Source organism: Rhineura floridana, chromosome 1 (genome assembly GCF_030035675.1).
Source record: "Rhineura floridana isolate rRhiFlo1 chromosome 1, rRhiFlo1.hap2, whole genome shotgun sequence".
Taxonomy (NCBI): Eukaryota; Metazoa; Chordata; class Lepidosauria; order Squamata; family Rhineuridae; genus Rhineura; species Rhineura floridana.
This window is the reverse complement of record NC_084480.1, coordinates 85,516,871-85,538,629: the sequence shown is the minus strand read 5'-3', so window position 1 is coordinate 85,538,629 and position 21,759 is coordinate 85,516,871. Positions and strand designations below refer to the sequence as shown.

The window sequence follows — 21,759 nt, the reverse complement described above, 5'->3', positions numbered from 1 at the left end:
GTTAATGCTCTAGTAAAATTTCTGGATTTGAATGAAGATCAGATGGAATTTGAAATAGATAAAGTGTATAGAATTAATTCCAGATATGCAACAATGAATAAAATTCCAAGAGATGTGCTTGTTCATTTTATAAAGAAGACGACCAGAGATATGGTATTACAGCAACACTTTAAAAATACCTTTAAAATTGATGGTAAGGAAATACTGGTGATGAAAGAAATTCCTATTAGACTTTTACGTAAGAGAAAAGAATATGCTTTCTTTACAGAGAAACTTAAGCAACGCAAAATTCAATTTAGATGGGATGTTCCAGAAGGAGTGATCTTTACATTCAGACAACAGAAATATAGATTGAATACTGTTCAAAAAGCAAGGGACTTCTTGAGAAAAGCTTCAAAAGATATGGATGAAGATAAACTCAAAGATATGGATATAATTCCTGGGGAACAAAGTCAACAAAATATGCAGAGGAAGGGAAGGAAGATGATGGACTAAAAGGAGCATCAGGCACATTTTAAAATACACTCTTAAAGATGGATTACAAATATCTAACTTGGAATATAAATGGAGCCAATACGGCGCAGAAGAGAAAGAAAGTGTTTCATTATTTGAAAAAATTAAAATTGGATATAATTTGTTTACAAGAAACTCATATTAAGAAGAAAGATTCCAAATATTTGATTTGTAAAAATTTGGGTGAAGAATTTATTTCGGCTGGACCAAAAAAAAAAAATGGAGTTGTTCTCTACATTAACCCACAATTGCTTCCTAAATTGGTATTACTGGATGATAGTGGTAGATTTGTGGGGGTCGAAATTACTCTACAGGTTACAAACATTTTGATAGTGGGTATCTATGCCCCCAATGAAGATAAAACAAGGTTTTACACAGGACTTATGGAAAAATTGTCAGAGTTTTCATATGACCATTGGTGCGTTATGGGTGATTGGAATGGGGTAATCTCACCAAAAATTGATAGGCTTTCTGAAAAAAATATCAAAGAGACACAGGGTAAATTACCGAAGATTTGCTTTGAACTGATGGAACATTTAGAATTGGTGGATACCTGGAGATATATAAATGATAACGCAAAGGAATTTACTTATTTTTCAGAAAGACACAAAACATTCTCGAGGATTGATATGATTTGGATGTCTAAAATTTTAGCGAAGGACACTTTTAAAATGGATATATTACCAAAAACTTTTTCGGATCATAACCCTGTGATATTAACTTTAAAAAAGAAAAATCTTGGATTTAGATGGAGACTAAATGAATCTTTATTACAGAATGACAAAGTAGTACAAGAATGTAAGAAGAAATTAAAAGAGTTTTTTGAACATAATTTACATAAAGGAACAAGTGAAAATATTGTTTGGGATACAAGTAAGGCATTTATGAGGGGATATCTTATTAAATGTAACTCTGAATTAAAAAAAAAGAAACAACAGAAAATGCAATTAATCTTGGAAGAAATAAAACAAAAAGAGGAAGAATTGAAAAAGAATCCAACTAAAGTTTCTATTGTAAATGAAATCAAAATGTTACAGAAGCAAGTATCAATGCTGACAGTTAGAGAAATTGAAAGAAAACTAAATTTTGCTAAACAAAGGACTTTTGAATTTGCAAATAAACCTGGGAAATGGTTAGCATATAAATTAAGAAAAGAACGCCAAAAAAATATCATTTTAAAGATACAAGAAGGAGATGAGACGTTGACAGATAATGTAAAAATTAAAAAGATTTTTCATCAATATTATTCAACATTGTACAAATGTCAGGAAATTCCATCTGAAAAAATAGAAGAGTATATATCTAAACAGAATTTGCCTAGAATTACAGACTTTCAGAGACAAGCTATTAATGGTCCTATTACGTCAAGAGAGATATCTGAAGCTATAAACAAAATTAAATTAGGAAAGGCACCAGGACCAGATGGGTTATCTGCAATGTATTATAAATGTTTGGAGGAAGAACTCTTACTACCTTTACAGTCTACAATGAATCTTATTCTGCAAGAGGGAAAGATACCGGATAGTTGGAAAAATGCTAATATAACATTAATACCTAAAGAGGAGCAAGATTTAACTAAAACAAAAAATTATCGGCCGATATCTCTATTGAATAATGACTATAAAATTTTTACAATGATCTTGGCAGAAAGATTGAAAATAATATTGCAACAATTTATTCAGGAAGATCAATCAGGGTTTTTACCTAAAAGACAATTACGTGACAACGTCAGGAATGTCTTGAATGTCTTGGAATATTTAGAACAACGAAATGATAAACAAGCAGCTTTGATTTTTTTAGATGCTGAAAAAGCATTTGATAATTTGAATTGGAAATTTATGTTTCAGGTTTTGGAGCAAATGGATTTTGGAGACAATTTTATAAAATGGATTAGATCGATTTATACATCTCAGAAGGCTCAGATAATTGTTAACGGAGATTTAACGGATTCATGTGAAATACAAAAGGGTACAAGACAAGGATGTCCTTTATCTCCCCTTTTATTTATTTTGGTCTTAGAAGTGCTGCTTAGAGATATAAGGCAAGATAAAAGAATTTCGGGATTAAAGATAAAAAAAGAAGAATATAAATTGAGAGCATTTGCTGATGATTTGATAATTGTACTAGAAAATCCTTTGGAAGGAATTAATGTATTGATGGACAAATTAAAAGAATTTGGACCGTTAGCAGGATTTAAGATCAACAATCAAAAAACAAAGATGTTGGTGAAAAATTTAACTTTAAGGGAACAGAAAGAGTTAATGGACAAGACAGATTTTACAATAGAGAAAAAGTTGAAATATTTAGGTATCATTATGACAAATAAAAATTCAAAGTTGTTTCATAATAATTATGAAAAATTATGGACAGAGATTAAGAAAGATTTGCTAAGATGGGATAAACTACAATTGTCATTAATGGGTAGAATATCTGTGATAAAAATGAATGTATTACCGAGAATGATGTTTTTGTTTCAAACAATACCTGTAATATCCTCTGATTTACCTTTTAAACAATGGCAAAAAGATATCTCTAAATTTGTATGGCAAGGAAAAAAACCAAGAGTTAAATTTAAACTACTACAAGATGCCAAAGAAAGAGGAGGACTGGGATTACCAAATCTGAGACTTTATTTTGCTGCCTGCTGTCTAGTCTGGATAAAGGAATGGATTTTATTGAGGAATAAAAGACTATTGGATTTGGAGGGCCATAATTTGAAGTGGGGATGGCATGGATATCTATGGTATGACAAAGTAAAAGTAAATGTAGACTTTAACAATCATTTCATAAGACGTCCTCTGTTGAAAATATGGAATAGATATAAACCAAGGTTTTATTCGAAAATACCATTATGTGTCTCAAGTCAAGAAGCGTTTTATAGAAGAGAAATGGCTGGAAAAGAGAAATGGTTAACTTATCAAGAACTATTAGAAAATGTACATGGAGAATATACAATGAAAGAGAGAGAACAACTGACAAAGGAAGGATATAGTTTTCAATGGTTTGCCTATTTACAATTGTTAGAAAGATATAAAATGGACAAGAAAATGTATGGGTTTGAAATAAGTAAATCTGATTTTGAAATAGGATTGTGTACAAATGATGAAAATATAATTGCGAAAATGTATAAACTCTTATTGAAAATGGATATGGAGGAAGAACAAGTAAAAGAGTGTATGGTAAAGTGGGCAAAAAATTTTGGTCATAACATACAAATGGATCAATGGGAAAATATGTGGAAAAAAGGTTTGAAATTTACACTATGCTATAATCTTAAAGAAAATTTTTATAAAATGATGTACCGTTGGTACATGACTCCAGAAAAGTTGTCAAAAATGTATAGTAATGTTTCTAATGTTTGTTGGAAATGTAAACAACAAGAAGGATCATTTTATCATATGTGGTGGTTATGTAAAAAGGCAAAATCATTTTGGGCACAGATAGGTAGGAAGATGCAAAAAATTCTAAAGATAAATATTCAGTCAAAACCAGAATTTTTTTTATTGGGTTTTATGGATAAACAAATAGAAAAGAAATATGGAAGAATAATATTATATATGATTACGGCAGCAAGATTATTATATGCACAAAAGTGGAAAATGGAATCAACACCAACAATGGAAGAATGGTTATTGAAATTAATGGACTTAGTAGAAATGGATAAATTGACATGTTTACTTAGAGAAAAATCGACAGATACATTTCTTAAGGAATGGAAACCTCTCTTAGACTTTTTGTTGAAAGATCAAAATAAAATGATGATACTGGGATTTGACGATTAATTAAGACAGCCTATGGAGAAAAGGGACTCTGTATGTATACATTAAGGGACAGGTTTGATGTATATTATATAGTTATAGCTGATCTGCGACAAATCGGAAGTCAACTATTTTATTTTCATTTTTTGTTGATGTATTGTTATGTCTTTTTGACTTTGTTTTGTTTGTTTTTGGAAAAATTTGAATAAAAATTATTAAAAAAAAAAAAAAGATTTTTTGCATCATCCTACCTATCTGTGCCCAAAATAATTTTGCCTGTTTACACAACCACCACATATGATAAAAAGATCCTTCTTGTTGTTTACATTTCCAACATACATTAGAAACATTACTATACATTTTTGACAACTTTTCTGGAGTCATATACCAACGATACATCATTTTATAAAAATTTTCTTTAAGATTATAGCATAATGTAAATTTCAAACCTTTTTTCCACATATTTTCCCATTGATCCATTTGTATATTATAACCAAAAATTTTTGCCCGCTTAACCATACACTCTTTTACTTGTTCTTCTTCCATGTCCATTTTTAATAAAAATTTATACATTTTTGCAATTATGCATTCATCATTTGTACACAAACCTATTTCAAAATCAGATTTATTTATTTCAAACCCATACATTTTCTTGTCCATTTTAAATCTTTCTAACAATTGTAAATAGGCAAACCATTGTGAACTATAGCCTTCCTTTATTAGTTGTTCTCTCTCTTTCATTATATATTCACCATGCACATTTTCTAATAGTTCTTGGTAAGTTAACCATTTCTCTTTTCCAGCCATTTCTCTTCTATAAAATGCTTCTTGACTTGAAACACATAGAGGTATTTTCGGAAAAAAACCTTGTTTTGTATTTATTCCATATATTCAACAAAGGACGTCTTATAAAATGATTATTAAAATCCACATTAACTTTTACTTTATCATACCATAGATATCCATGCCATCCCCACTTCAGGTTGTGACCCTCCAAATCCAATAATCTTTTATTCCTCAATAGAATCCATTCCTTTATCCAGACTAAGCAACAAGCAGCAAAATAAAGTCTCAAATTTGGTAATCCCAGCCCTCCTCTTTCTTTGGCGTCTTGTAATAATTTAAATTTAACTCTTGGTTTTTTCCCCTGCCAAACAAATTTAGAAATATCTTTTTGCCATTGTTTGAAAGGTAGATCAGAGGATATGACAGGTATTGTTTGAAATAGGAACATCATTCTCGGCAATACATTCATTTTTATTACAGATATTCTACCCATTAATGACAACTGTAATTTATCCCATTTTAACAAATCTTTCTTAATCTCTGTCCATAGTTTTTCATAATTATTATGAAACAACTTTGAATTTTTATTTGTCATAATGATACCTAAATATTTCACCTTTTCTTCTATTTTAAAATCTATCTTCTCCATTAACTTTTTTTGATCTCTTAAAGATAATTTTTTCACCAGCATCTTCGTTTTTTGATTATTGATCTTAAATCCTGCTAATGATCCAAATTCTTCTAATTTATCCATCAATACTTTGATTCCTTCCAAGGGATTTTCTAATACAATTATCAAGTCATTAGCAAATGCTCTCAATTTATATTCCTCTTTTTTTATCTTTATTCCCGAAATCCTTTCATCTTGCCTTATGTCTCTAAGCAGCACTTCTAAAACCAGAATAAATAGAAGGGGGGACAATGGACATCCCTGTCTTGTACCCTTTTGTATTTCACATGAGTCCGTTAAATCCCCATTGACAATTATCTGTGCCTTCTGTGATGTATAAATCGATCTGATCCATTTTATAAAATTATCTCCAAAGTCAATTTGCTCTAGAACCTTAAACATAAATTTCCAATTCAAATTATCAAATGCTTTCTCAGCATCCAAGAAAATCAAAGCAGCTTGTATGTCATTTCGTTGTTCTAGATATTCCAACACATTCAAAACATTCCTGACGTTATCACGTAATTGTCTTTTAGGTAAAAACCCCGCTTGATCTTCCTGAATAAATTGTTGCAATATTATTTTCATTCTTTCAGCCAAAATCATTGTAAAAATTTTATAGTCATTATTCAGTAAAGATATTGGCCGATAATTTTTTGTTTTAGTTAAATCCTGCTCCTCTTTAGGTATTAATGTTATATTGGCATTTTTCCAACTATTCGGTATCTTCCCCTCTTGTAAAATAGAATTCATTGTATACTGTAAAGGTAGTAAAAGTTCCTCCTCCAAGCATTTATAATACATTGCTGATAGTCCATCCGGTCCTGGCGCCTTTCCTAATTTAATTTTACTTATAGCCTCAGATATTTCTCTTGACGTAATAGGACCATTAACAGCTTGTCTCTGAAGATCTGTAATTTTGGGCAAATTCTGTTTGGATATATACTCTTCTATTTTTTCTGAGGGAATTTCCTGACACTTGTACAAAGTTGAATAATATTGATGGAAAACCCTTTGGATTTTTAAATTGTCTGTCAACATCTCATCTCCTTCTTGTATCTTTAAAATAAGATTTTTTTGTCGTTCTTTTCTTAATTTATATGCTAGCAATTTCCCCGGTTTATTTGCAAATTCAAAAGTCCTTTGTTTAGCAAAATTTAATTTCCTTTCAATTTCTCTAACTGTCAACATTGACACTTGTTTCTGTAACATTTTAATTTGATTTACAGTAGAAGCTTTAGTTGGATTCTTTTTCAATTCTTCCTCTTTTTGTTTTATTTCTTCCAAGATCAATTGCATTTTCTGTTGTTTCTTCTTTTTTAATTCAGAATTACATTTAATAAAATATCCCCTCATAAATGCTTTACTTGTATCCCAAACAATATTTTCATCTGTTCCTTTATGTAAATTGTGTTCAAAAAACTCTTTTAATTTCTTCTTACATTCCTGCACTATTTTATCATTCTGTAATAAAGATTCATTTAGTCTCCATCTAAATCCAAGATTTTTTTTTTAAAGTCAATATCACTGGATTATGATCCGAAAAGGTTTTTGGTAACACATCCATCTTGGAAATATCTTTCACTAAATTTTTAGACATCCAAATCATATCAATCCTCGAAAATGTTTTATGTCTTTCTGAAAAGTAGGTAAATTCCTTTGCATTGTCATTTATATATCTCCAAGCATCCACCAATTCTAAATTTTCCATCAATTCAAAACAGATCTTCGGCAATTTGCCCTGTGTCTCTTTAATATTTTTCTCAGAAAGTCTATCCATTTTTGGTGAAATTACCCCATTCCAATCACCCATGACACACCAATGATCATATGCAAACTCAGATAGTTTTTCCATAAGTCCAGTATAAAACCTTGTTTTATCTTCATTAGGAGCATAAATGCCCACTATCAAAATTTTTGTACCCTGTATGGTGATTTCAACTCCCACAAATCTGCCACTATCATCCAATAATATCAATTTAGGAGACAATTGTGAATTTATATAAAGAACCACACCATTTTTTTTGAATCCTGCCGAAATAAATTCTTCACCCAAATTTTTACAAATTAAATATTTAGAATCTTTCTTCTTAATATGAGTTTCTTGTAAACAAATTATATCCAATTTTAATTTTTTCAAATAATGAAATACTTTCTCTTCTGCGACGAATTAGCTCCATTTATATTCCAAGTTAGATATTTGTAATCCATTTTTAAGCATGTATTTTAGAAAAGTCTGTGCCTGTTGCTCCCTTTGATCCATCATCATCCTTTTCTTCCTCTACCTGTTTCTGTTGACTTTGTTTCCCAGGAATTATATCCATATCTTTGAGTTTATCTTCTTCCATGTCTTTTGAAGCTTTTCTCAAGAAATCCCTTGCTTTTTGAACAGTATTTAATCGATACTTCTGTTGTCTAAATGTAAAAATCACTCCCTCTGGAACATCCCATCTAAATTGAATTTTACATTGTTTAAGTTTTTCTGTGAAGAAAGCGTAATCTTCTCTCTTACGTAGAAGCCTAACAGGAATTTCCTTCATCACCTGTATTTCTTTACCGTCAATTTTGAAGACATTGTTAAAATGATGTTGCAAAACCATATCTCTGGTCCTCTTTTTTAAAAAATAAACAAGCACATCTCTTGGGATTTTTTTCAATGTTGCATATCTGGAATTAATTCTATAAACTTTATCTATTTCAAATTCCATCCGATCTTCGTTCCTGTCGAAGAATTTTGCCAAAACATTAACAATTTTCTCTCTGATATCTTCACCTGTTTCCTCAGGAATTGCGCGGAATCTCAAGCAATGTTCTTTATCTCTAAGTTCCATAACAGCAATATAGTCCAATTTTTTTCCAATTCCATATTTGTAATATCTATTCTATTCTCTAAGGTTTGCACCTTATCTTTAACATTTTTCACATCCTGTGTTAATTGCCCAATGTTATTTTTAATCTCACCCACTTCTGTTTTAATATGATCTTGTAAATCTTTAAAATCCTTTTTCATATTGCAAAATTCATCTTTAAATTGTTGTCTGTCCTGTTTCATCTCTTGTTTCAACTCTTGTTTAAAATCACTAAATCCCTCCATAATTTTCTGGAACATGTCCATCCCTTCCTGTGTATCAATTGAAACTCTTCGCTCCAAAACTTTGGCTGTTTTCCTAGTTGTCATTCTTGAAAAAAAAACAAACTTTTCTATTATTAGCCAATGTAGAGGCAAACAGTTTCTTTTCTCCCAGCAACAAAAAAGTTAATATTCCAGGCCTGTTTAACCAACACAGTTCTTATCTCCAGCACATTCAAGAATGTAAAACAAATCCAGTTCTCAGCATCCAGCAGTTAGTAAGATACACAAACAGCAGATTCGTTCAAAAAAAAAAATTTAATCCAAAATAAAAAAAAATATTCTCAGATATATTTCCTTCAAATAATCAAATCATCTTATCTAATAAGTTGCCTCTTATCCGTTTAATCTTTGTAATTCCAGCTTTAAGCCAGCTTTTTGTCATAAAAAATAAAGCAGGTTCTTTGAATTGCTCCCTTCTTCCTTAGCTTTGTATAATATGAAAAAAGTGTGAGACCCAAGTTTCTGAGTTGCCGATTCGTAAACAAGTCTCTTTTACGATAGTAATTTAAGTTAGTTGATAAGATTTAGACAGAAGGAGGCTAGCTCGTTAAAAACGTTTTTAAAAGAGAAAGAAAAAAACGTCTCGCTTACTTTCAGCACAGCCTGTTGGAAATCCAGACTCAGTCTTCCGCTGCTAGAAAAGCCTTCTTATCTCAGGGGGATTCCTGATCAAATCTATCAATCTACAGCTCGACGGAGTTCCGTGGAAAATCTCTTCGGTTCTCCTTTTATCTTGGAGAACATTTACGCCAGTCAAAAATTCCTCTTGACTGGCTTTTAACTGAAATAAGCTTCCTCTGAGATAGAGCTCACTCAGAGACAATCACCAGCCAGCACTCCTTCCGGGAAGTCCCAACATTTAATATATATTTCCTATAGTACCTTGGCACTGATGTCTCCCTTGAAAGCCTGGTTAGATTACCTCTGATGCTTATGTCTTTATGTTTATTTAATGAGGCAATAATAGATGAGAGAAGCATAGAAAGGACAGATACTGTCCTGATAAAAATAGTGTGAAACCATAATACCTGATATGTTAGAGTAACACTATTTCCAAGTTGATAAAGTTATCCAAAACTCTGAATTCAAGATTTTAATGTGCACCTTTTATTTTTGTAGATGTTGATGAATGTGAGATTGGTGCCCACAACTGTGACCTGCATGCCTTATGTGTCAATGTCCCGGGAAGCTTCAGGTGTAGCTGTAAAGAAGGATGGGTTGGAAATGGAATTAAGTGTATTGGTGAGTACAAATGAATTGATAAAATTGTTCACCTCACAAAATTGTGTGCCTAAGTTACTTGGATATTTTTAAAATCATTGTGTAGCTTGACTGGGGTGTGGATGAACGAAATAGCTATGGAAATGTTTTGCTCAGGGTGCAGAAGGGCATTCTTGATCTCTTGGAATTCTCCTCCCATTCAAGCAGGAAGCAGGGCCAGCTTGCTGGTTGATTCCTCCATGGATGAGGGAGTGCCTGTCTCCCAGAACTACTAGAATTCCTTGTTTTGTTTAAACCTTTTTATATTCATTCCTCTCCTTCTCTTTCCTGCCCTATCTCTCCTAGATAAGCAAGGGGTCCTAAATTGGCTAAACTCTCCACATCATTGCTGTAGACCTTCCACTCCTGCCTTCTCCTTCCACACTTTCTCCTCCATGCAGAGTTGGCAGGATTTAGGACCATATGGGTCTGGATGTGTGACACTACTGATAAGCTCACATACGGAGCCCAGCAATCCACCATATTACAATCCTTAGGTGTGTCTTTTCTGCCGAGCTGGGTTGGCAAGGATGGATGTGAAAGCAGCCACCTTGGCCTTCTAATGCCCCGAATGTTTATTTTTCTCTGGGCTGAGCCAGTGTGAATGGGAAAAAACAGAGGTGGGTGATCCAGACATTTCCTAAAGATGCCAGAGGAGGCACCTGCCTCATGTCACTTCCTCAGTCTTGATATAGAAGAACTGGATCTACACACACACACTCAAGCAGTGTCAGAACTCTATGGCTGCATACAGACAGACATAATTTTAGTGTGCATACTGTGAAAGCACACTTTCTATATTTTGAGTACACATACAGCCTTCTTTCTTAGATCAAATCAGGGGAAGTTTCTTCCAGTTTGGAGCCAAAGGTTGACTATTGCGTTAATCATGGAGCCACCTGTGCCCCCTAGTTGGGAACTTTTTTTTCAAGTATAGAAGAAAGCTAAGTTGTTTTGCTTACTGAAACCAAACTAGCTTTGATCAGATAAACATACAAGATGCTTGGACCAAAAAAAATCCCAAAGCATGAAGGAGTGATTAAGAGGAAGAGGCAACCAGCCTGTGTAGTGTTTTATTTGAGGTGATAGAGGAAAGCAGAGCTCATCCATCTGCAGAAAAGTCTGCACCTACTTCTTTTTTACAAGTATGCCAGTACATGGTCTTAGGTAGACTGTGAAGGAAACTCTCTAAAAGCAATTGCCAACATTTGGGAGCAAGCTAGCCATACAAAGGTGAAAGAGAGCAAACTCCCACAAGGAAAGGTTCCTACTCCTTCTAGACCTCAAGAGAAACTATGCCCATCATAGCCCATAAGGTTAAAGCCTTAGCTGAACACAAAGCTGAAGATGTGGTGCCTGTGGAACTGGCTGCATGGAAAAGGGGAATCTGTGACATCTCTACACATATTGGGAATCTACCAGCTATGAGACCCAAGGGCCACATTCCAGATCTTCCTACTGAAATACCTCACTGAACTCCTCTGGAACCTCTTCATCATCCAATGGTGAAAACAGTGTTCAGACTGCTCGTAAGGCTGCCCCATAACCATTATCATGTAAATGGCTTATAGGCTTTGTGTCCCAGTGGAAGCAAATCATACAGCTGACAGTATCACTATTTATTTATTTATTGTATTTGAATACTGCCCCATAGCCAAAGCTCTCTGGGCAGTTTACAGTAACTAAAAACATTAAAAACAAATATACAAATTTAAAACACATCTTTTAAAAACAATCTAAAACACAGTTTAAAAAATTTAAAACAATTTAAAAACACATGCTAAAATGCCTGGGAGAAGAGGAAAGTCTTGACCTGGTGCCGAAAAGGTAACAGTGATGGCGCCAGGCGCACCTCGTCAGCAAGATCATTCCATAATTTGGGGGCCACCACTGAGAAGGCCCTCTCCCTTGTTGCCACCCTCTGAGCTTCCCTCAGAGTAGGCACCCGGAGGAGGGCTTTAGATGTTGAATGTAGTGTATGGCTGGGTTTGTATCAGGAGAAGTGTTCCATCAGGTATTGTGGTCCCAAACCGTGTAAGGCTTTATAGGCTAAAACCAGCACCTTGAATCGAGCTCGGAAACATACAGGCAGCCAATGCAAGCAGGCCAGAGAGAGATGCTGGAGAAAGAGAGAGATGCTGGAGAAAGAGAGAAAGAGAGAGATGCTGGAAAAAGAGAGAGATGCTGGAGAAAGAGAGAGAAAGAGAGAGATGCTGGAGAAAGAGAGAGATGCTGGAGAGAGAGAGAAAGAGAGATGCTGGAGAAAGAGAGAGATGCTGGAGAGAGAGAGAAAGAGAGAGATGCTGGAGAAAGAGAGAGATGCTGGAGAAAGAAAGATGCTGGAGAGAGAGAGAGATGCTGGAGAGAGAGAGAAAGAGAGAGAGGCTGGAGAGAGAAAGAGAGAGATGTTGGAGAGAGAGAAAGAAAGAGAGAGATGCTGGAGAAAGAGAGAAAGAGAGAGATGCTGGAGAAAGAGATGCTGGAGAAAGAGAGAGATGCTGGAGAGAGAGAGATGCTGGAGAAAGAGAGAGATGCTGGAGAAAGAGATGCTGGAGAGAGAGAGAGAAAGAGAGAGAGGCTGGAGAGAGAGAGAGAAAGAGAGAGAGGCTGGAGAGAGAGAGAGAAAGAGAGAGAGGCTGGAGAGAGAAAGAGAGAGTTTGGCCCTAATCCTCAGTTTCTTACTATTTCCTCTGGATAATTGCACTGCTGGAAACGGACAGAATCATCATGTAATTGTCTTTTCTTGACAGGATGTGGGAGTGAGATTGAAATGACAACAAATAGGAATGTGTGCCATTGTTCCATTTTTCTGCACATTTCCCATCTCCCCAAAGCAGCCTTCCCCAACCTGGTGCCTTCCAGATATCTTTGGGCATACAGCTGCCACCAGCTAACATCTGGAGGGCACCAAGCTGGGGAAGTCTGCCCTAAATTGTCAGCTGCTTCAGGTCTATCAGATCTAAGCATATGGTCACCCTGTTGTGGGAAAGTTCCCATTAAACTGACTCGTGTTGTCTCATTAAGTCTCTAATGTGGCAATTTAAGCGAACAGACCTGATCCTGTTCTGGGTTTTGGACTTCCAGCAGGGGCTTAGACTAGAAGGACTAAAAGGCCCCTTCTAGCTCTGTGATTCTATGCTACATGTAAGTGTGTGTGTGTGTGTGTGTGTGTGTGTGTGTGTGTGTGTGTGTGTGTGTGTGTGTGTGTGTGTTACAAACGCACAGGCACATACACAAGCATACTTTTTTTCTTTGATCAATTTTGCTTAGAAAAAAAGTGTCTTGTTCTTGTCAGTTGACTTCCTTTTTTATTCTTTGTATGTACTTAAATAAGCTGGTCTGTTTTAAAAGAAAAGCTTGGTGGTGTTTGTGAGAACCCACGAAAGAACAATTTCAGGTAACTGCCACAGCCAAATGGTTAAGAATTGGCCTTATGACATAATGTGTACTGGCTGGTCTCTACAGAATTCCAAACACCATTTCAGACTTAAGGCTGCCATCTATTATCCCAAAGGCAGCCAAAGTAGCATCCTCCAGATATTGTACTAAAACTCCCATGAGCCCTATCCTGCTTGGCCAGCAATCACAATAAAGTCCAAAAACTTGACTGCATCTGTTAAATTATATGCATAGAAATGGAAATGGACTGCCTTCAAGTCGATTCCGACTTATGGCTACCCTATGAATAGGGATTTCATGGTAAGCGGTATTCAGAGGCGGTTTACCATCTAAGGCTAGTACTCCCCACCTGGCTAGGGCCTGCTCAGCTTGCCACAGCTGCACAAGCCAGTCCCTTCCTTGTCCGCAACTGCCAGCTGGGGGAAACGGCTCCTTGCGACTATGCACCTTGCCCACAGGTGGCAGGGCACATAACCCCTAAGCCACTCACTGTGGGGGTGATCTTTAGCTGGCCCTTGACATCCAGGAGACACGAGCGGGGATTTGAACTCATAGACTCTGGACTCCCAGCCAGGCTCTCCTCCCCACTGTGCTATACCATCTGTTGCATGAGCATACAGTTAACATACAACTGACTTCATAGCACCATGCAGATAACAACTGGCTCATTCTGCATTAGCATAGCTGCTGCAAGCACTCTTAGTTCATTTTTACAAGATAGTTCAACATGCTATCTTGTTCATTAAAAAAATGCATTCATTCCTGACTTTACCTCTTACCATTTCTATAGGCTGTAAAAAATAAAATAAAACACCTTCCACTTTCCTCTTTTGTATCTTTAATTCAGTTGTTGTTAATGTGCCTTCAAGTCAATTTCAACTTATGATGACCCTATGAATCAGCGACCCCAATAGCATCTGTCATAAACCACCCTGTTCAGATCTTGCAAGTTCAGGTCTGTGGCTTCCTTTATGGAATCAATCCATCTCTTGTTTGGTCTTCCTCTTTTTCTACTCCCTTCTGTTTTTCCCAGTATTATTGTCTTTTCTAATGAATCATGTCTTCTCATTATGTGTCCAAAGTATATGTGTCCAAAGTCAGAGGAAGGCAATGGTAAACCACCTCTGAATACCTCTTACCATGAAAACCCTATTCATAGGGTCACCATAAGTCAGGATCGACTTGAAGGCATTCCATTTCCATTTTCCATCCATACTCCCTAAGATGGTGAGAAGGAATGACCTTGTCACTTCAGCTGGACCTCTTTTAGGTAAGATTTCTATTTTAATTTCCAATCAGAAATTTTTTTTTGAATGGTATACTGCACACACGCATGGTTGATACAATGTATCATGCTTCATGACGTCACTAGGGCCCGCCCCGTGATGTCACTAGGGCCCGCCCCGTGACATCACTAGGGCCCGCCCCGTGACGTCACTAGGGCCCGCCCCCATTTTCTCAGGTTTTTGGATGGTTCCGACCTGGCAACCCTATACAGCATCTAGCACAGTGCATTACAATTGCTACAACAGGCATAAGAATAATTAAGTGATCCACCAAGACCCTTGTTAATTTTTATGTGGTCCATGGTGGGAAAAAAGTTTGGGAACCACTGTTCTAGATGCACAATTTCACTCTACAAGCACATACAGCAACTCCTAGACGTTAAAACTATCAAGCCAGTTCCACGGGATTCAGTTCTTTTCTTGGTATCGAAAATACCAAGAATGTGAGGGTGATTTGTGGATATTGTGGACCTGAAATAGGTTAACAGATTTTGAAGAAATGCTTTAAGATGAAAACCTTAAAGACAACAGTGTGAGTAATCAAATCCCAGAATTGCCTTGTGTTCATCCATCTCTTGGAAGCGTAACTATGCATTCCAATATGACAATAACGCAGAAGTTAATCTACAATTCTTGTACAATTGCAAATACTTCTATGACAGAGTGCTACCATTTGGATTCATTGCCACTCCCAGAGTATTCATCAAAGTACTCATGTCCTTTGTGGCACAACAGAGCCTAAAGGGAATGTTCCCCTACCCATATCTTAATGACATCCTTGTTTGTTGTCAAACATGGGACCAAGGCCCTCCAAGAACACCTTGATGTTCTTTCAGAGTCATTATTTTGTTGTAAACAGAGAAATAGCTTCCTAGAACCAAAACAGATTTTGGATCATCTGAGAGTCTGACTAGACCAAATCCAATTCTGCATACATCTATTGGTGGATAGGAGGGAAGATTTTTGAACTGATGGGACAGATCATGTCTTCCAAACAAGTAGATCATATGACTAGTTCAATTTCTGGGAATGATGGTCTCTAGCTAAGACGTAGTGAATGAGTCCTATGTGTACAGGAGGCCTCTACTGAACATTCTTTTGCCTTTTCAGGAAAAGATGGCAAAAAATGATGGTAAAAGATTCCCATTTCCAGGAAGCTGAGGTTCTCTGGATGGGTGGCTGGATGATGACATGCTGAGAAGGGGGGCATCATCTTAGCAATATGGGTGTTGGAACTTAAGGAGACTTGCCTTTAATCTAGGAATGTGCATTTTACATGTGTACAAGGTAGTCTTCAGGCTGGACTCTTCCTTTATACCAAGAGTGAATTCAGCATCTCATAAATCTCAGGGAGCAGTCATTCCTTTCTGCCCAAATCCTGTCCATATATAGGAGAAAAACTGACATAGGCTGGATGTTAGGATGGCCCTCAGATTATGCATCAGCAGAGTTGCAAACATTAGAAAGTTGGAAGTCTTATCTGTATCTTTCCATGAGAAAGAAAATGAATCTTTTGACATTTACTCTGTACAAGTGACTTAGGTACTGCATTGAGTTGGCATATAAGACAATAAGGAAGACACCACCACAAGATATTGTGGCCCATTCCTTCAGCAGATCAGCCACACTGACTGTATAATGTGAGGAAGATATTTTAGGATATCTCCCACCTCAGATGAGATTTGCCAGGCGGTGAAGTATGCATCAGTTTCCTACATGCTACAATATTGATGTCTTTTCCTCTGCAGAAGCTGCATTCAATTGCAGAGGTCTGATCCTATTCAGCCCTATCTGGGAGCCTCTGTAGCATAGTCCTGCATTTATATATCTTAAAGGACATAAAATGAGTCTCCTGTCTCCAGGGGAAAAAGAGGGGATTTGCTTACTTTAAATTCCTCTTTTCTGGGGAGGCAGGGCATTCTGCTGACCATTAGGTGTGCTCGTTTCCACTTTCTGGACAATAGATACATGCCTACAAGTTATGTAAGGCGTCTTGGGATGTTGGTTCTTATGGTTCTATGTATTTCTTGGTATCTTTCCTTCTTACACCTTCTGCAATTACCTGCTGTTTGTTTAGCCATGTTGGCATTTTTATTTCTGTGTGTAAAAGTGTAGAACGGAGGGTTCCAGCTTTTTCCAATCTGGTCTGTGAAATAGGGACTCCCTGTTCCATAGATAACGTTATCAACACATTGCTCCTGCTTCTTATCTTGATAAGAGGGGCACTTTCAAAGTACTAAGATTATTACCTTCTTCCCCAGAACAGAGAAATTTATGGTAAGAAATTTCCCCCTTTTTTCTGGAATGATATGAAGTGTTTGTGAACATTTTTTCTACACTAGGTCTACAAAGAAAAATAAAGCCATTTTCTTCTCAAACTTGTGTCAGTATGGCACTTTATATTAAAACAGCTTCATATGCAGTGAATTGTACCGTTGGTACTCACCTGAATGGTGATTCTCCATTGCCTGATGAAGGTCATTGGGTTGGATTACAGCTCCACCTGGTGGTCGAATGCAGAAAAGAACTTGTAGGAAATGTACAGCTCTCAAAATCCAGTTTGCGAATTTGTTAAGCTTGAACAGTTAGTTGAGGAATAACATACTGATACACAAATGGAAAACACCTACTTCCATAACTTTAAAAAAATGTTTTTAACTGCACAGAACTTTATACAATACAAAAGTACCAGCTTGGGACTTCATGGCCTCCATGACGACCATGGGGCTGTCTCAAGTTGTCACTGACCTGAGGCATAGGGCAGGGCACACCCTCAACTTGGTTTTTGCTCCTGATGGAGAAAGTGGTGGTCTGGAGATGGGGTGGTGGTGGATGTCACCCCATTGTCATGGTCAGACCACTTCCTGGTAAGGTTTAGACTTATGGCTCTGACCCTCCCCTGCAGGAGTGATGGACAGATTAAGATGGTCTGCCCCCGGACACTAATGGAATCCACTGGATTTCTGAATGCCTTGTGGGGGTCCCAGTAGACAGACCAAGTGACCCTGTTGAAGCCCTTGTCATGCTGTGGAACAGTGAGGCATGTCGGGTTCCTGACACGGTACCCCTGAGACCCTTTCTGGCATTGTGGAGCCCGTTTTGCACCCTGGTACACCAGTGAGCTAAGGGCAATGAAACAGGCTAGAGTGCAAGTGACAAAAGACATACTGTGAGGTTGATTGGGCATGAGTAAAACATCATAACTGTACCTACTATGTGGCAGTGAGGGCAGGTCAAGAAGCCGTCCAGTGGAACTTTTCCATATTGTTGGGGGTCTGTTGGCATCAACTCCAGGAAATTGTGAATTGTCTGCAAGGCACTTTGAGAGTAAAGTTGCTCACCTTCATAGCAATCTTGATGCTTCATCTATATCTACTGTAGTCCTCAGTGAGGTGTCCAGTGAAACATGTGTTGCAACGTCTTGACAACGGTTTCAGTTGATGTGGCCTGATGACATGGACAAGGTGCTTGTGATGATGCAGCCAGCAACATGTCCTCTCGACCCTTGCCTTCTTGGCTTATTAAAGCTTGCCGAGGGGGTTTGACCAAGTGAATACAGGGTGTGGTCAACACATCATTGTGGGAGGGAGTGGTTCCAGCCATCCTGAAAGAGGTGGTGATTTAACCACTCCTGAAGAAGCTCACCCTGGACCCATTGGTTTGCAACAACTACCACCGAGTCGCAAATACCCTTCTTAGGGAAGGTGATTGAGAGGGTTGTGGCGCAGCAATTGCAAGTACTCTTGGATGAAACAGATTGTCTTGACCCATTCCAGTCTGTGTTCAGGCCTTGGTTGCCCTGATGGATGACCTTTTTCGAGAGAAGGACAGTGGGAGTGCGACCCTGTTATTCTTACTTGATCTCTCGGCAGTTTTTGATACCATTGACCATGGTATCCTTCTGGGATGACTTGGTGAGATGGGTACTGGAGGTACTGTTCTACAGTGGTTCTGACACTATCTCCAGGGTTGCATTGGGCGATTGTATTTTGGCCCCCTCTCAGTTGCACTGTGGGGTGTGCAGGGTACCATCTTGTCCCTGATGCTGTTTAACATCTATATGAAGCCCTTGGGAATGGTCATCAGGAGATTTGGGGCAAGGTGTCAGCAGTACACTGATGATACCCAGCTCTATTTCTCTGTAACAACAGAATCAGGAGAGGTCATGCAAGCCCTGGACTGGTGCCTGGACTTTGTGGTGGGCTGGTTGAGGGTCAATAAACTGACTCTCAATTCTAGCAAGACAGAGATGATGTGGGCTGCTGGTTCCCAAGTTCAGATAATTGGTCAGTTGCCTGCTTTGGATGGTGTTGTACTCCCTCTGAAAGAGCAGATATGTGGGGCTACCCTTGAGGTTGGTCCAGAAGCTGCAGCTGGTATGTGGGGGCTACCCTTGAAGTTGGTCCGGAAGCTGCTGTCACTGGGACAGGGTATCACCAACATGTCACTCTGCTACTGAAATAATTGCACAGGCTACCTATTAGCTACTGGGCTAAGTTCAAGGTTCTAGTTTTGGTGTATAAAGCTCTACACAGCTTGGGAGCAGGATACTTGAGAGGCTGTCTTGTCCCTTATATACCCAGTTGATCACTGTGCTCTACAGGTGAGGGCCTCCTGCAGATACCATCTTATCAGGAGGTCTGTTCTGTGCAACATAGGAAACGGACCTTTAGTGTAGTGGCACCTACCCTGTGGAATTCCCTCCCCTTAAATATTAGACATGCACCATCTCTGTTATCTTTTCAGTGCCTACTGAAGACCTTTGGCTTTCAACAAGCCTTTTAAGTAGAGACCTTATCCCAGTCTGCATCTGTGTTGGACTTGCTTCTTAATATATTTTTAAATCTTTTAAAAAATATTTTTAAAGCTTTTTAAAAATGTTTTGTTTTAATATGTTTTTAATGGTTGTTGTGTTTTAATATATTTTGAAGTCTGTTTTTATGATGTTTTAAAGTGTTTTTAGTGCTTTTGTTTGCCGCTCTGGGCTCCTACTGGGAAAAAGAGTGGGATATAAATCACATAAATAATAAATAATGAAAACATCAACACCTAAACTGGAAAAAATGTTAGTTTTGCAACCTGAAAAGATTAGGGAGAAGTCCTAATGACCTTCATCAGGCAATAAAGAATCAGCCTTCAGGTAAGTACCAATAGTAGATTCTCCTATTGCCTGTGAAGGTCATTGGGTTGGGACATAAAATAGCTTTCCCCAACTAGGGAAGGAAAATATAGCTGTGAAAGGGGAACTACTGAGGAAGGACCTTCTGCTGGACGCTTCTGCCAAATGCTGCTTCGGCCAAAGCATACATGTCAGTTCTGTTATGTCTAGTAAAAGTACTGGGCAATGCCCACATAGTGGCTTTGCAGTTTTCTTCTATGCTGCTGTAGTAGCCACTGCTCTGGTAGAATGTGCAGTCAAATTGGTAGGAGTTGCAAGTTTTTGTGCCTCATAATCTAGGAATATACAGGCATAAATCCACTGGGATAAGGTGGAATTGGTCACCCAACAAACCTAGATGAAAAGAAACAAAAAGGGTATCTATTTTTCTGAAATTCTTAGTCCTATCTATGTATACCTTAAGTTGGAAGTACTAGCTCTTGCTGTCTATGGAATTTAGATAAGACTTCGGGAACAAATGCTCGATCTGTTCTCAAGACCACCCTATATTTGAGAAAACCACACAAATGTTTAGCTATGGACAGGGCATTTAATTCCGATCCCATGTGAGCAACCGTGACCGCAACAAAAAAAAAGACTTTCAAAGACAACAGTCTAAGGGATATTTTCTTTAGAGGTTCAAAAGGTAGTCTCTGAAATTTCTGAGAAGACCTTGCAGAGATCCCACAATGGGAATCTGTGAATCTCTGACCAAGGAGATATCAGAGCTTCCTGTGATTCTGCCGATGGACTCTGAAATCTGGAGATGAACCTCGGAAGTCTGCAATTGTACTCCAAGGCTAAGAGATCCATCTGAAGCTGAAGGAACACCTGATGATTCAACAATCATTCCTCTGGGTCCATCTATTGTCAATTGAGCCAATGGGCCTAAACCTTTTTCAACTCCAAGCAGTCAGTGCTCATTGCTCTTTTGTGGACCATTGCACCTGGACATATGTGTATCTTAGCCCAGGAGTCTTGCATCTAAAGTTTGTATGACCCTTGGGGGGATGTCTTTGAATGGGATCCCTCTCTGGAGATTTGAAGTCAGAGTCCACCACCTTATGGTTGAACAAATATGCTGAGGTACCTGAATATGGGCGTGTCTGTTGGAGACAATTCCTGTTGAAAAGGGAGGAGTAGCCTGTCAGTCTCTGTCGGCTGCACCGAGGTGATATATGGTGCTGTAAAACAATTAACCAGCAGCTACCTACACAGGGACTTGCTTGTAAAGCAGATAAGCAAGGGGGAGGGTCAAGGGGTCTCAGTGAACATATCAGGTCATCTTCCAAAAGGCAAAGACAGTGAACAAAGCAAGGTCTGATATTCTAATAAAGGTAATCTGAGTTTCAAGGCATAGCTGGCACGAGTCTGACGCTGGCATCTTGACAATGCTTCCAGCAAAGGGCAAATGGTGTCTCACTGCCTTTTAACTTCCTTCCCTGGTTCAGGTGCTAGCAATCAGCCCTCCAGGGGCTTGTAGCCTTAAATGGCCAGAACGCCTGCATTGCTCTGCTTCTCAGAGGCATCTTCACTCTGCAGGGAGTGGAGGGGCCTCCTGTTCACTCCCTGAGTCTGACTGAGGGGGCCCAGCTGTGTCCTGAACATATTCCAGTGGTGGGAGGTCTGGAGATGCTTCTGGGGTGGGTCTGCTTGTTCCCTGTTCTGGGTCTGCTGTGCCAATCCCCTGCTTCTCATCCTCCTCTGAAGACTCATCCGATGTAGGCATGGCACAGCCATTGCAAAAGACATGAGTGATGCCTGGCCCAAGACATGATTTAGGCTGCTGAAACACA

At 37.9% G+C, this 21,759-nt stretch overlaps 1 protein-coding gene across 1 annotated transcript in view; it reads left to right on the top strand.

Annotated features, from left to right (window-relative positions):
• Nucleotides 1–21,759, top strand: part of FBN2 (fibrillin 2) — a 419,303-nt gene that overhangs the window by 241,677 nt on the left and 155,867 nt on the right. The window contains exon 32 of the mRNA XM_061625313.1: nucleotides 9,980–10,102. Coding sequence (XP_061481297.1) covers nucleotides 9,980–10,102 — 123 coding nt within the window. The remainder of the gene's footprint in view (nucleotides 1–9,979; nucleotides 10,103–21,759) is intronic.